Below are 16,426 nucleotides of genomic sequence, written 5' to 3'. Positions count from 1 at the left end.
TGCACTTGTTGTCATTTTTTATCACTAGCAGCTGTACAGCCAGAGCTCACTCTGGGAGCTACTAAAGGTGCAAATCAGAGATACGGTGTGTAAACACTGCCAAAGCAGGTCGCTGCTCCCTGAGGAGTTTAGCTGCAGGAAGCTTCTCATAGATTATTTGATGTTGCTCTCTTCTCAGCTGCTGAGGCTGCAGTTTCGGTCTCCCTCATGCATGACCCAATGACAGAAGGCTCCGTGCAGAGGACCTGATTAGAAAATGGGGAAGGGGGCTGAGCCCTTCCCTCTTCCTTGGCCATATTCACTGAGCCTCCCCACACATCTACAGCAACTATGGGTCAAGGATCGTCCATACTGTCCTCCATCCTTGTCCAGGCCGTGAAAGTCTTTTATGCTGCTGTGGCATGAGCTGTGGGGCCATATCACTTAGTGGCTGTTGGCCTGCTCAGCTCATCCCTCCCACAAAAATAGAGCACTTCCAGAGTTTGGAGACATGCTCCAGTGTCTCCATCAGGGCCTGAAATAGAGAAAGTGGGTTGATTTTTTAAAAATTGGGAAATAGGGCTTCCGTAATCACAGTGATATCCCCAAACCAGTCTCAAAACTGCTCCCTGAAGGATCCCCAAACCAAATCATTAATCAGATTTTCAGTTCTAATTAATTCCAAGAACCTTTTGTGTGCTTTGCTTCACCTGGGAATCCACCCTTTGGTTTCCTTTGGCTTCTGGGGTCAACAAATCCCTCAAACTTGGAGTGAGTCCCTGTGAAATCAGGTGTGATCTGTGTCTGAGCCCCATCTTGCCCCCAGCCTAGCACCCTCCCCGTCCTTATTTTGGATCTGTGGTGTGAGCCCCATTTGTTTGAAGCCAGCCCAGAGCTGCTGGGAATTCACCAGCCCCAGCAACCCTGCTGCTTGCAGCAAAATGTTGGATTGAGCAAATTTTGTGACAGGAGTCACTATCTTCTCCTTTCCCTTCAGCCATTTGCTGCTTGCCTCAGCCTGGCTCCAAGCCTGCCAGGGGTGTGTGATTCACGTGTAGCCCTCTTTCGAAGAGCTCGTGTCTGCTCTCATCCTTTTTTATATATCTTAATTTTAGTCATGTTTAGATGCCACCAAGTAGGCATCGGTCTCTGTTTCCCCAAGCTCTGCACACAAACATTATCTTAGCCCAGAGGGACCACACTCTAAATGATAATTTTGAGTATGTGCTCTTCTTCCATCTAAGGCTAGCACCTGCCCACCTCTGCCAGAAGTCACTGGTTCAGTGCAGCAAGTCCTTGAGTACAGACAGATTTGGAAATTATTTTCGGGGCCAAATGAGTGATAAGGTGCTTAATGGGTTGTACGTTGCATGCCACGGGGCATTGCTTTTCTGGGGTTAAACTACAGCAGCCCTGTCAGATGGACTGGGGTCACATTTGTCCAGCAGTATTTGTGCATTTCCCTCTCAGACATAAGAAAAACTCTTTACCTCTACCCAGAGCAAAGTGCAGGGCAGATCTGGGCAGCTCAGCACAATTTATTTCCAGAGAAAACCCAAAGAAAAATATTTGACAGAATGTCCAAGATTTTCCTAAATTTGGAAGGTTATAAAAACGGAGGCTTCTGTACTATGATTACTAGCAACATGGGTTGTGGATTTCTGATGCCCAAAATACACATGCAAATGAAATACAGATGTCGTGGGCCACCTTCTGAGAAGGCGGCATCCCACCGTGCATGGAAAAACTCTAGTTTGTGTGCAGAGCAAAGTACCTGGGCGTGCAGGGTCCATTCTCCACACACAGCGGGTAATGAGCTTGTGGCAGAAATGTGCGTCAACAGGGAGCAGCAGGAGTGAGGACATATTTTTACAAGCACCACTGCTGCTCCCAGCCTTGAAGGTCACACTCACAATTTGAGAGAAGCCCAAGCAAAGCGTCCGGCCAGGTGGGGGTTTGATGGGGGCTATGGAGCCGTAGCTGAAGTGTGGTGAGTTGTGCAACTGCTCCTCCACCATGTGATGGGAAGCAGATGTTGCCCAGACAGTGAGTTAATAAGCCTGAAGGGGGACTACAGTCCCCCTCCCATAAATGTGTCTTCCTGTGGCCCAAGCAGGACCGAATGGGCGAGCCGGTGCACTCCCCCACTCCTAGCACTGCCATGCGTAGTCTTGGTTGCAAGTCAGACTCCCACACAAACAGAGCCAGGAGACATATCTTCCCAGTCTGGTCTGGATGTGGTTTAGCATGTCCACAGGTCTCCTGGGGGGTTCACTAGATTTCCACCATCTGAGGCTAAAATCTCACACCGATGCCATGTTATAAAACCAGAACCATAGGCAGCTGACCTCCAAACCCATCCGAAACCTCTCCCAAACCCAGCCTCCCCCGACCCTCCCGGCACACAGCTTTGGCTCTTGGTGTTTAGCTGTGGTGCCTGAGGGACCAGCTGAGCTCCACACACCTCCTCTTGCCCCTGGGTAGACCTGGTGCCCCAAGCAGCAGGTCCCTGTCCCCAGGATTGGGCCGCAGCACACAAAATGCCAGGGCTGGATTGAGCTGGGACCGTGAAGGGCAATGACTCTGTTTTAACATGCTTTTGTGTCCTCGTGCTGCCCCAGCACCCTGAGAAAGTCTCATCCCAAGCCGCAACATGTGCGCCTGGCCTTGGCCGGGGGGACAAAGGCGGGGGCTGGAAAAAAATCTCAGTGCAAAAAAAAAAAACCCAAACCCAAAGTGGTTTATTTTAGGATTTCCTGTCAGTGAATGTCTGCTGAAAACACAGGAGCGAGGACAGGCATTATTTTTGGCAGCAAGACCCCATTCAGAGAGACAAGGCCACTGCGGGAACAGCGCTGCTGACGGGCTGGTCTCCGGCTCTGTTTATTTTCATCAGGGCTTCATCTGCCCCAGGCTGGGAAAAAGCAACCCTCATCTTCCTCCCAGGGTGGACGAAGGCACCATTCTGGGTCTCGCTTTTCAACGCCCCAGCACAGGATTTTACGGACCCAAGTAATTAGCAGTAATTGAGGCCGCAGAGTTTTCCTTAGCGCATAGCTCGCAGATGCTGTCATTTCCTGCCAGCCGCCAGCGCTGGACAGCAGGTGGATGTCTTGGGGCCGGAGTATGGGCTGGTGCGCAAGCAGGGTTAGAATCATAGAATCATTTAGGTTGGAAAAGACCTTTAAGATCGAGTCCAACAAAGGCTTGTCTCCTCCTCTCCCTCATCCTCCAGCAACGCCCCAGAAAGGGTCACAGCTGCATAGATGTGGCACAGGAGGGTTCAGCAGAGGCAAAAATTACTCTGTCATCCCCCCGCAACAGTGGCATCAGGCAGCCCAGGAGACACTGAGAGTACTCCTCTCCCCCTGGCACCATGGGTCCTCATTGCTTTTGCAAACCTCCCATTTATAGCTGCTTTGGACCCAGCACCTCGTGTGCTGGGTGCTGTGTGCCTTCTCCTGCAGGACGCACCAGACCGCAGAGCTGGATCCCGTGTCCCTGGTGTTATCTGTGCACCTGGGACCCAGGTGCAATGCCTGACCACAAGCACTGGGGAGGGAACGGCTGGCTTTCGGAGCACTATGCGTGCTTCACTGACATCAGCTCTTCCAGGAGTGACCTGCTTCTCCCTTCTCTTCTACCAGCACATCAACAACGATCACATCCATGGGGAGAAGAAGGAGTTTGTCTGCCGCTGGCAGGACTGCACGCGGGAGCAGAAGCCCTTCAAGGCTCAGTACATGTTGGTGGTGCACATGCGAAGGCACACCGGAGAGAAGCCACACAAGTGCACGGTGAGCTGGCAGGGACACACGGTGTATCTCAGCTTGGCAAGTGGGACACTGGACTTTGGTAGTCACACAAAAGTGTGTGCCGACACAGGCATGGCTTCAAGCAGGGCTCTCCCAGGGTACCTGCCGGCACCCAGCTCAGGGCCAGTCCAGCTCTCTGTGTCCAGGTTATAGCTACTTGCAGGTTACACCCTGGGGACAGGGCAAGCGGTCAGGAAGGGTGGTCAAGGTATTAGTGGGCAAAACTGCATTTCCTTGGGGAAAATGGGTTCAGCTCTACCACAGAGATCCAGAGTGACTCAGGACAAGTCACTTAAGGTGGAAAACCAGCCAATTTAGCTGCTTACATCCAAGAAGGAAATCTGGTAACCCCGCACTGTGGGGAACCACCTAACCCTGGTTGTGTCTAACTCGGCATCAACCAGTACTGCTGCTGGGGCTGCAAGTTTCCCTCACCCACATACCCGAGTGTGCACTCGAGCCTCTTTCCAGCCTGAGGAGCTGGCCCAACACCTCCTGCCTCTGCTCTCTTAATCCAGAGGTGAGGTCAACCCCTGGGTGCTTAAACCCCAAGAGGAGCTCAGTCCCCATACCTTCTGCATGCAAGCAGCACTGTGCCTAGTGTTAAACACTGCCTGAGGAAGAGCACAGGGTGCTATTTTGTATCTCAGCCCTGTGGGTACAGGCTCATCTAGCACGAGAGACCTGGGCTCACCTCCTCCTCAACCTCGAGATATTAAAGCCTGTATCTGCCCTCACACATGGAGTCTGCCACCGAACCACTGGCTGACGTGGGGCAGCCAAGGATGCCTGATGGGGATCACAAGAGAGAAGTGAGCTGTGGAGTTTAGTGGCTGTGGTCAACTGGTAGGAGAGGAGGGGTGTTCACCATCTCTTTCCACATATGCTTCACACCTTTTTCCTCCCAAAGGTTCATCCCTGTCTTTTGATATCCTCTGCTCCTGCCTTCTCCTCCTTCTCCGCTGTCAGCATTACACCATTCCTCTCCCCAGAGTCTCAGGGATGAGTCTCTCTTTCTGCTCAGCAGATGTCTGAGCCCTCCTCCCATATCTTCCTCCTCTTCTGCTCCATTAGTCACTTCCAGCCCTGCTCCCTCCCTGGCTCTACCCCAGCTCCTGCTTACAAATATTAGGATATGTATGATTTGCTTGCTGCATGACTCCTTTATCAATCTTCCAACCCTGTGTTCATTTAATTTAGTGCATAAGCTCCCTGGGGCACAGGGCCATGTCCTTTGTTTTAATTTTCTAAAGCACTTTGCCCAGTTCTAGTGCTTTACCAATCTTCCTTAAAAGTATCAAGGAATATTGATTGTCGATGTGCTACAAAGCGAGCAGTGGGGGAAAGTCTAGCCCTGCCCTTGGAGGTAGAGGGACTCAGGAGACAAAAAGCATCAGGGACTGCATCCTCTTCAGTGCTGTAATGGAGCAGGAAAAAGCACCGCTGCACAATCCTGCCTCTTTCAAGCCTCAGTTGTGTCGCACTGGAGCAATGGCAAGGCTGTGTGTGTTTGAGTCTCAAGTCATCCTCTGCCTCCTGGAAAACTGCAGTCCCTCCACAGCAACTCTCCCCAAACTGGAGTACCACCGGTTTCCAATTGCCTGGAATACACGGCAGCTCTGCAGACGGTGCCCTTCTGTGGCAGAGCATTCCTTGTCCAAGTCTGGCAGTGATTTTTCAAAGCGCCATTTGTTTCAGACAAGAAGTTTGTGGTGTACATAAAGCTACAGATGAGCCCAACTGCAGCCTGGGATTTGGTCAAGGATTATTTCAACAGATGACAGCCAGAACTCCCACTGACATAATCAAATCCACACGTAAGAGTGGGAACAACTGCTTTGAACATGCACAGGCTGCTTTGCTGAGAAGCTCTTATTTGAAAATGTGGCCTCAGTACTTTTGCTCTTTATAACTGCATTTTTGTGTCAGTATCCAACAAAACCAGAATGGATACATGAGTTGCCTCGTGCTGAGTTCCCTTTGTTTTCCAGCAAGTGGAATGATGTATTTCAATAACCGTAAGCAACTTGAGTTGTAAAGGACTGTTTGCACAGGGCAAGAGAAGAAAGGGATATACTGTGCTACTTCAAAGTTGTGGCATGTTCTATGGGCCAAATGGGCTAATGAAAGTTGTCTGAGGAAGGGGAACTGGATCCATCCCACCCCAACAAAGCTGTGGAAGGAATCAGCTCTTGCAGGATGCTCCTACTGTCCTTGAAGAGATCTGGCTATCTCAAGAGAGCAGAGCAAGTTTGCCTTATGTCCACCATCCCTATGCTAGACCTTAAAGGGAAGCTTAAGTAACCCTACTTCTTTTCCAGCACAACAAAGTTATATGGGATCAGCCTGTGCCTATATGCTTCGTGGGTTTCACGGGCAGCATGTTTGCCTCACTCCTTAGCAGTGTAGGCGAATCCTATGCCCATGGAGCACAAGGAGACAGGTACTGTTGCTATTGCATGCAGGTGCCTTTGGCCTTTGCCCAGAAGGGCCAGATCTCTGGACACATACGACCACTCAGATGCCCACAGGGAAATCAGACACTCAGCTGTGGCATGACCTGTCCTGCTATGAAACCAGTTTCTTCACTGCCCAAGACTCAAACATAGCAATGTGAAGTCCTGTCACATCGGGACTGAACTCGTAGACACGTTTAAGTGATCTGACTAAAATACAGTGCCTTGCGGCTTGCATACATTGCAACAGAGGGGCGGCTTGTTGAAATTTAAAGTGTGTTTTAAGGTGCTTGCATAGGAAGTGCAGCATGGGCTTTTCAGTGCTCCCGGCTGAACAGTGAGTGCAGCATTTAGCTAGAATTTGGAAGGGAGCCTTGCATTTCTTAAAACCTCTTCCAGTGTTTGTAAGTTCCCACTAGTTTCATCAAAGAGCATTTAAGATGGCATCCTTGGTTTGAGGTGAAATCCTGCCATGCTGCAGACGGGGCAGGTGCAGGGAGAAGCCCTCAGCCCAGCCAGAGTGGAGCGTGGCAGGACTTACATCACCCGAAGCCTCACCATGTTTCCCAAGCTGCTCCTTCTCGTTGTGTGGGCAGCTGGTTTCCTTCCAGGAGGAAGGTTCCTGGCCTGTTTTGTCATCCAAAAATCCATCTGTCTTCAAGATTGAGAGTCTTGTTTTTTAAACTGGTAATGTCAGACGGCCTGACCACAGCATCCTCCAAGAGTAGACCCAAGCTGTAATTTGGGAAACTTCAAAGCTTGCTAGATTTCTGCTTGTGTGTTAGAGAATGGTCTGGCCTTTCCAGAGCTGGTGCTAGTGAAGTTGCAAGGCTGGTCAAACTGTCAAGAAGCCGTCAGTTCTTTGGGTGGGAAGAAGAGGGCCTCCGTTTCTGAGTGCGTTGGCTGCAGAGGGATGGCAGGAGGGTCTAAGAGAGCCCTGGAAGGAGTGGAGGGGTGTTCAACCCTGCTGGAAAAAAGAGTCTCTTGTTGAAATGTCAGGTGGGTACCTAACAAGGAGCAGCACCTTAAATATGAATCACTGCTGAAACTCTCAGCCTGCCTAGGGAAGTGAATTCTCCCAACAAAGTGGATGTTGTTCCCTAAAACACAAGCCCTTTAAATGGAAGAAAAAAAGAAAGAATGAGAAACAGATGAGAAGGGTTTAGGCAGGGGGAAAATCAAATTTTTCTGGTTAATTAATCACTCCTCTTGTGTTTTTTTATTTTAGTTTGAGGGTTGCTCCAAAGCCTATTCCCGCCTGGAGAACTTAAAGACACACCTGAGGTCCCACACTGGAGAAAAACCCTATGTCTGTGAACACGAAGGCTGCAATAAAGCCTTTTCCAATGCCTCGGACAGAGCCAAGCACCAGAACAGGACGCATTCCAATGAGGTAAGCCTGGGCTCACCGCAGCTCAACGGAGGGCTTTTTTTTTAATTTTGCTGACAATAAAAATACACTTTACACGCTGGACTCATGTAAAAAGAAACCTACTGTAATGAGAGGTTTTTCTTATTTTTTAATGGGATTTATTTTGCTGGAGAGCCAGACCACATTAGCTTTATATTTATGAAAGCCATGTTTGAAATCATAAACAGATGTTAAAGTATGCAAACTTTTTAATCGTCTTTGGAAATTAAAGCTAGAATTTTCCAAATTTATGATTTTTAATAGTGCAAATAGGATTGTACAGTTGTGCATGTGGTGTTTAATATTACTGTGGAGCAGACTTGCAGTAGTATAACAGCTACCCTGGATCCTGACGCTCTGGAAATAATGCTCCCTTCATTGTTTGATGTACAATGATAGAGCACAATGCAATGCTTTGTTAACCTTGGCTAATTAAGACCCACTATTAGTAGTTGGGGAGCAGAGGAAATTGCCTTTATTGTAACGCATGTGATGGTCTGTTGCAATCAACCATGGCCGACGATTGAAATTTATATTACCACTAATTAGCTGACAGGGGAAGAAAAAACAACACTCCAAAGTTCTAATAGTGTTTGCAGCCATGAGGAATTCAGTCTGTAGCCTAATTTGCAACAGTTAAATATAGACTATTGGAGAATGGAATACAATTGCCATGGATGACAGCTTTTTAAAGAGATGCTGTGTCTACAAAGGGCTTGTTGGGAGTATTTCTATCTTTGGCATAATATCTGTCAGTGATAACCAAAGCTCTGTAGGTTTCAGAGATTCTGCTGGAGTCAGAATAAGGACTCAAAGTCTAGGATGCCCTTCCATGCTATGTGATGCTGAGATGGACGCAATGAATGACCTGGATCCCAGTGTTATTTGAATTGGTTTGGGTATGAACCCAAACGTCAGGATTGTCCTTCACCAGTAAGCCACTTCCCCAGCAGGACACAGGTTAAAATTAACCCATATCCGCACTGGCACTGGGTAGTTTGGGATTGGTTTGAGGCTACACTGACGTTGAGGCCAGGAGGGACCAACAAGACATGCAACCTGTTGTCTGCTCAGCAACCCGCATTCCCAGTAACTGGTGTTTGACTAAAACATCATTTGGTCTCTGTTAAAGCTCTCCTGAAAGGTAGGCAGTCGTGATTTAATCTCACATTTCAGGTATTAGAAATTGCCTGTTTTCCAGCCCTGGATGATTTCTCTCCTGTGCTGGATCCAATGTCCCTTTCATTGTTGCTATTTCCACCTCCTAACACTACAGTGTTAAGTCACTTTCCATCTGCTTTGTCATAAGCTAAATAAGTCAATCAAGTCACCGAAGATTCCCATTACTGCAGCATTTTTTCTTGTCCTTAAATCAATTTTGCACCTCTCTTCCATCGCTAAGGATTCTCTTGTGGATGGATCAAGACTGCCGGTACAACTTTCAGTGCTGGATACAGACTCGCTCTGCCCAGTTTGTGCACACTGAAGCAGTACGTGAGCTACTTTTTGCCCGTAGATGACCTGAGCTCAGATTCCCAGAGCTTTTCCAGGATCCTTCCTAGGCAGGCCAGAGTTTCCCTTGTGTTGGGCCAGCTGGTGTCCCATGTTCCTACATGTGGAATTTTGGCTTTGGCTGTATTATTAAATGTCATTTCTTTGATGGGTTCAGTTTCCCAAGGTATCCAGATCAGGAGCTGCACTGTATCTGGGATAACTCCTCACTTCGTCTGTGCAGAGCTTGGACACACTTGAAGGTCTGCTCCTTTGGGTTCCCATTGTACAAGAAGGTGAGGCTGTAGGGCAGGAGCATCCAACTCCTTGTCTATGGTGGACCCTGATCTAATATACCGACACTTGGCACAGGCTGCATCCAACAACACAAATTAAAGACTCCAATAACAGATGGGGCTTTTATCCTCTGCTGTTGCTTCCCCTGGAGGATGCCAAAGCCTTCTCAGGTGCAGAAACAGCATAGCGACTAGTGGAGTATTTGTACCAGACCAGCTGAGCCTTACCATGAGAACTACACGGCACTGCATGATCTTATATTTTGTGACCATGCTCACTCCTGAACTGCTGTTCAACCCTCCTTGATGCAACACAGGCATGCCCCAAGACTTGTGGGACATCTGTAGGCTGCATATAATGGCTCTCTGGGCCATATATTTGACACCCTCTTTTTAAGGAACATATAACATGATCCTTTGCAACAGATGACATCCCTCATAGCAAAGCTCATTGCATTGGGCAGTGGGCCTAAGATGAGGGTCCTGCAACCGGCTGTGGCCATGACCAGTAGGTTAGCAAACTGCACTGAGATCTTGGCTGACAAAATCACATGGATGCAAAGCAGGAGTTTGTGGCTGTTTATATTTCCCATTAGCCATTGGTAACTCTATTGTGGTTCCTAGCTACCTACTAAATATTTTCCTCTGCTTGCAGTGTTTACTTGGGATACACCACAGATTGAGAGTTAGTCATCCATGCCTCCTCTAAGGGGGAAGTTCCAGGTTCCCTGTATTTGTCTCCATCTTTGTGTGACAAGACGTAGGTGTATGGTCTAAACATGCCGAAGTTCAAGGCTGGGGATATCTTACTATGCTGGCTTTTGTTTGATTGTTGAAATGTCACATGCACTATTTCATTTTAAACTTTCAGTGAGTATTTGAATCCCTTCAGGGGATACCTTCAAAGTTACTCCTGGGAAAAGGGCTTTCATCCTGTGACCACTCTCCAGTGCATACACAAAAGAGCAGCATGAGTTCATGGCCAGCCAAAGGCTCGGAGTGACATTTTCTCCAATTCAAGCTAAACAAGGGTAAAATGCAAAAATTCAGTTCTGCTGAGTGCCTGGGGAGTTCTCCAGTTCTCCCGCCCTAAGGAGTATCATGCTGTATGTGTATGGGAGTAGGAGGGAGGCAACTGAGATATCTAGATTGTTGACTTCACTAGGGCATACATTGCATTAGATGTCAGAATCTGGATAACCCAGGGGATATATGAAGGCATGCCAACAACACAGCAGTTGTGCTCAGTTCAGTTGCAGGAGGTATGGCCTGATGAAGAGGATGGTTGTACCCCGTTAGGTGGAGTGTCTGCTGTCCAAGCAACAGTGATCGTGTTACCCTAATTGCTGGTGTCTGAAAAATCAGAATTATTGGGCCTAAAGGATCTTTATAAAAAATCCTTGAACTGTTTTATGTAGGGTTTTTTAGCACATGTGCTGGGGGTTCTGTTCTTTAGAATAGGTTTTAATAGCAGCAAAAATATTTCTATAATGCCTCATCCAAAAGGTTGCATGAGATTTATAAACAAACTATTTTACTTTTTGTGCTTTGGTTTACCCAGCTTTAAAATATATTAAATATTTACCTCAGTGGGGTGTTACAAGGATTTCGTTTGTTCAAGTGATGTGCCTAGATCAGTCAGGAAGCATGCTTTTGAATAAAAAACAGACTTTCAGTGTTTTTCATGTGATGATGCTGGCTTTCTGCAAAGAATATATACTCCTTTGTATTTTTTCACTTAAGCTTCTGGACGAAATTACAAAACAGATAAAAAAAAGAATAGGAATGGTCATTTTTGGGTAGCCTTCAAACAGCATCTATCTGGTTTTTTTCATGGATCTATCCTAGTGCATTGGCAGAAAAATACTTAGAGTAGCTGTGAGGCTGAAAGCGGAACTTGTGATGAATTCGGAGCTTCCAGCACAGCAGCACCAGCTCAAACAACTGCAGCACTAATACACTTTGGAATTGGAAACTCAATAAAAAAAAAGTTAAAAGAAGAAAAGTATCTGTTTGCTGACTTCTGTTTTCAGAAGCATGACTTCAGCCTTGTTTTCCTGTGGCAATCAATGATTCATGAATTCAGGACTAGAGTGCTATCATCTGAAAAAAACATTGCATGCCTGTGGTTTGTTTTGCACAATAACAGATTTCAAGGTGACAGGTGCTGGAGTGGTATGATAGATTGGGTAGGGTGAATCCAGTCTGGCTTGGTTTTGCTGGAATTCCATCAGCCAGAAGGTCTCAGACATTTCTCGGTGTAGACCCCACCTTAGCAGAGAGAATGTGTTATGGCCAGTCCCCTACATCACCTCCCTCCCATCCATAGTCAGGAAACATTCCTGTGGCCACCCAAGCAAATACATACATGGGAAAGTAATATTAGGAAAGTATTTAATGAATTCTTAGCTGTCTTTTAATCCAGAAACTGAAAACAAGGACTTTAGCCAACATCAAATGACTGGCCAGGTCTGTGTGGATCATCAGCAGCCCATATATCACATCTTAGAGATCTCAGTCTTACAGAATCCCGTGGAGCAGATGATGCTCCACATTTTGCTGCTGCCAGCCACTATGCTCATTGTATTTTCTTGGCCCATACACTGTACCGGGAATATTTGGGCTTGTTCTAAATATAACTCAAGATTTGCTTGTATTGACAGAAACCCTACGTCTGTAAAATCCCTGGCTGCACAAAGAGGTACACAGACCCTAGTTCCCTCAGGAAACACGTCAAGACTGTGCACGGGCCTGATGCCCACGTCACGAAGAAGCAGCGCAATGATGTTCACCCGAGGCCACCTCCGCTCAAGGAAAATGGGGACAATGAGGCAAGCGCCAAGCAGAGCAGCAAGGTTTCAGAGGACAGCCCTGAGGCCAACAGCACCACGAGGAGCATGGAGGATTGCTTACAAGTCAAAATGATAAAAACGGAGAATTCTGTGGTAAGAGCAGTTGCTCTTGGCAGAAATGACACGGCCCCTAATTTCTCCAACGCAATGGGGGCGTGAAGCATTTGCATGCCATTTACCTCTCTGGGCAGTTGCCCTTCACCTGCCAACACCCTAGAGTTCAAGTCCAGAGATGAAACTGCAGGTCAGGGCACAGTCCTGTACATTTTGCACCTTCCTACCCAGCATCACAAATTCCCGCCCTCATAGTCATGGGGGCCACGTGATGCCCGGTATTGAGCTTGGCCTCCCTGTGCTGTGAAAGTGGGTAAAACTCAGAGTGTTGTGGTCAAATGAGCTTTACCTACCTCACCAATTTAAATTGAGCGATGACCATAGGGCACAGATTGATGAACGCCTCTTGAAGCAGAAGTCCTGGCTTAAGCAGTCCCTTTTCTCCTCCTCCCTGCACCCTTCACTGTTTTTCTTTCCAGGCTGCTGCTGCACAGCAGTTTTGCTGGCACAACTCTGTTGTGGGCTGTCTGATGAAGCCAGTGGGGATAAAAGTAGCTGGTTTGTTTTTGTTGGGTATCTTAAAGCAAGTTCAATTCCTCAGTCCTGTCCACCATACACAGAAGCACAGAATCGCTGGGGTTGGCAGGCACCTCTTGAGATCGTCTAGTCCAACCTCCCTGCTCAAGCAAGACTGGCTAGAGCAGATTGCTCAGGAGCACATGAGTTCAGTACACAACTCCAAGATGCAACAGAAAATTGTAGTGGGACGATGGGGCAAGGGAGTGAAACCAGGAATAAACATGGGAGCAATGCTGTGGCCCACAGAGTGTGGGCTTGCAGTCAACCGTGATCATGCTTTACAGCCCAATGAGTGGCCACCAGCTGAAGCAAAGACCATTTATCAGCCTTCTGCCCATTACAGCAGCTCCACAGTAGGCAGTAGTGTGGCCGATGGTGCTAACAAGGTGTGTATGGTGATGGGTCCAAACATATTTAAGCCTCTTCCACCCCATGCAGGGAGCCCACCTGCTCCTCAGCACACCACTGCTGGTGGAGGAGATGGAGCATTGCAACACATGGGTCACTTTTACCTTTTGATGTTTCTCTTCACCTTCGTACCCAAAGTTCTGGTCTGCTGCGCCAGCTCAGAGTGGGGCAGGGTATGGGCTGGATACAGCAGAAAAGTCCTTCACCTGCAAAGGAGAGTGTTCACATAGTCCCCAGACTTCTCACTAGAGCTGAAAGGACTTTGAACTACAAAATATATATTTTCTTGATTTGAATCCAGGCTAAAAGATTGTTATTCCTATGAAATAACATGCCCTGGAGCTACAAAGATTTTCTAAAAAAGGTTAAGGGTTGTGTTGTTGGACAAATTACTAATGAGCAGCATGTTTCGGTTAGGAAGGAATTGAGTATTTTCACATCCAAAGTGTCTCTAATTGACTAAAGGAAGAGTTTTACTGTGATGAGGCTCTGTATTGGGTTACAAAAACTGAGTGTGAGAACCACTGGACAGAATGACCTCTCTCCAATACTCTTCCTCCATGTGTTTTGGTTTTTTGGTTGGTTTTTTTTTCTATGAAAACATGGACACAATCACAGCTCCCCACCCCGTTTCTCCCGAAGGTGTGGGGTTGTTTTCCTAGGGCTCTGCGCTCCCAGGGTTGCAGCCAAACCATCTCGCTGGCGGCAGGGCCATGGGTCGGATGTTCTTCTCCACTCTTCCCGTCCAGCGCTGCATACTTAACTCGTGCACGTCTAACGGGCAGCATCTGACCTGGCGGGCCCATGTCCAACTCCTGTTTCCTGGTTAAGGTCAGGGTGGTGGGAGGGGTGAGATACTTCACTGATTCCCATCACTCCGAGGCCCCTTGTTTTGACCCATCTTTGGGTCTCATCCCAAACCCATGGAGATGAGTGGGAAGTCTCTCCTAGGGGTTTTTATCTGGGCCCCTAAAGAGGGAAGGCAGGAAAGATGGGGTACGGGAGAGGGGGTGATGTTGGCAATTTGTGTTGTATTCTGCACTCCCCTCTTGCTCCTTTTACTAACATGGTCCTTTCTGTTAATGCTGTCTTTGTCCTAACAATCTGTTCTTTATTCCCACTTACCCTTCCTTACTCTACCTTCCTAAGGACAGTCGGTACTAAGGTGAGCAAAGAAATCCTTTGTATTAAAATAGCTGTATAAAGCATGGTCTCCTGCAGATGTCCTCTCTCCAGCTAACCCCCGCAGGGTGGAGGCGGAGGCATGTGGAGCGATGGGGAGGGACAGGGGATATTTGCTTGAGTGTAGAAAGGGGGAGGACACAGTGCCTGAGGATTCCCTTTGCCGCCTTTCTCCCAGCATCACAACTTGCCATTAAATCCTGGGTTTGCAATTTCTATCATCCCAGTTGAAGGGCAATGAGGCCATCAGAGCCAGTCAGCCCTGCCCATGAGGGCTGCTAGGGAGCAAAGTAAAACACTGCATCACCCTGCACTCCCACTTTGGCCTGGGGCAAAGTACGTTGCCTTTTCAACACTCCCATTTTCTGACAGTTGCTGGAGCATGGGCCTCAAGCGCAGAAGCCAGGCGTCCTGTCTGGTAGCAGCAACAGCTACCTCAGAGCAAGTTCAGACCATTTAGTGTCTGCTGCAAATAAACTACTCAATGTGAAATGCAATTCCTAATGTAAATAAAATAAATATTTATGGTGCTTATCTGCCTTATCTGCAAGTGGGAGTTTGCAAACAGTGAACCAGGTTTTTATCTGGCTGGGAAGTTTGTCAGCTAACCTAATTATTTGTTAGGGTATTTTAAAGACAGAAATACGTTGTGTCTGAAATACTTAGGCCTTGATCCTATGTTAGATAAGCCAGTGCTTGCTGCAATATACCTTGCACAATCAGGTAACGTGCTGCTTTTCTTCCAGAAGCATCTGTCCTTAATCTTTTGGAGGAACAGCATTTGGTTTCTTTCCATCCTCCAGTTGAACCCACCATAGTTTTTCCAGCTGTGGGGTGCTGCCCTGCCGTCCCCCTCTAGGGAAGGTGCCCCTGCCCTCTGGTAGAGCTGAGATCCTGCAGCAGGGAAGGGTAAAAAGAGAGGGAAGAGCCTGGGATAGGGCCAAACATGTGGAGCCCACTGAGGATGTTGTGCTCCTGGTTTCTTTCCATCCATGTTTCCACCTGCCCAACTCCTCCTCTTTTCCTTCCCCAAGATGTGTCAGTCCAGTCCTGGTGGCCAGTCGTCGTGCAGCAGTGAGCCATCACCCCTTGGCAGCACCAACAACAATGACAGTGGAGTAGAAATGAACATGCACAGCGGGGGAAGTCTGGGAGATCTGACGGCGTTGGATGACAACGCTCCTGTTGTGGACTCAACAGTCCCATCTGGTAATTCGACAGTCAGCCTGCAGCTAAGGAAACACATGACGACGATGCAACGACTTGAACAGCTCAAGAAAGAGAAACTCAAGACAGTTAAGGATTCCTGCTCATGGGTGAGCCCAGCTCCACAAGCCAGAAACACCAAGCTGCCTCCCATCTCAGGAAACGGTAAGCCCTGGGCCTGGACCATGTCCTGTAGGAATCCTCCAGAGTTTGACTCTGGTTTCATAACCAAGAGTCTGTCCTGGAGGAGGATCATTTCTTACTGCCTCTGAGCCAGCCCTTGCTGGATAGAGATGTCAGGTAAAATGGAGAGCTTGGGTGTAAACGCAGCCGTCTGGTGATGTGCAACAGAAACCCAGATGCTCAGTGCTACAGAGCTAGAAAAGAGGTAGAAGTGCTGGTGTCCTTGTTCCTGGGCCTGCCCAGGACCCAGCCGCAGCTGTCCTCACTGTCCCAGTGGCAGCCGCAAGACTGCTTGGGTTTGTTCCAGCAGTAACAATTCCCCAAGGGCTGATGTGCCTCCAGGGAGATTGCTGGAGCACAGCAGCAATCCAGACAAGCCCTTTGTCCTTGATCTTGCTCTGACAGGCCTTTTGTCATTTCGAGAGCTCCTGGCTATTGCCTATAGTTTCATATGCTAGTTTCCCACTGGCTGGGGATTCCTGATAAAGGCATCTTTATGATCCCTTCAGTGCTC

At 48.0% G+C, this 16,426-nt stretch overlaps 1 protein-coding gene across 11 annotated transcripts in view; it reads left to right on the top strand.

Annotated features, from left to right (window-relative positions):
* Nucleotides 1-16,426, top strand: part of GLI2 (GLI family zinc finger 2) — a 198,215-nt gene that overhangs the window by 176,051 nt on the left and 5,738 nt on the right. For all 11 annotated transcript variants that reach the window (XM_072875390.1, XM_072875386.1, XM_072875387.1 and 8 more), the window contains 4 exons: nucleotides 3,627-3,776; nucleotides 7,479-7,643; nucleotides 12,112-12,393; nucleotides 15,558-15,894. In XM_072875390.1, coding sequence (XP_072731491.1) covers nucleotides 3,627-3,776; nucleotides 7,479-7,643; nucleotides 12,112-12,393; nucleotides 15,558-15,894 — 934 coding nt within the window. The remainder of the gene's footprint in view (nucleotides 1-3,626; nucleotides 3,777-7,478; nucleotides 7,644-12,111; nucleotides 12,394-15,557; nucleotides 15,895-16,426) is intronic.

This window comes from Ciconia boyciana, chromosome 10, assembly GCF_034638445.1.
Source record: "Ciconia boyciana chromosome 10, ASM3463844v1, whole genome shotgun sequence".
NCBI lineage: Eukaryota > Metazoa > Chordata > Aves > Ciconiiformes > Ciconiidae > Ciconia > Ciconia boyciana.
The sequence above is the reverse complement of the archived record's forward strand: the minus strand, read 5'-3'. Positions and strand labels throughout refer to the sequence as shown.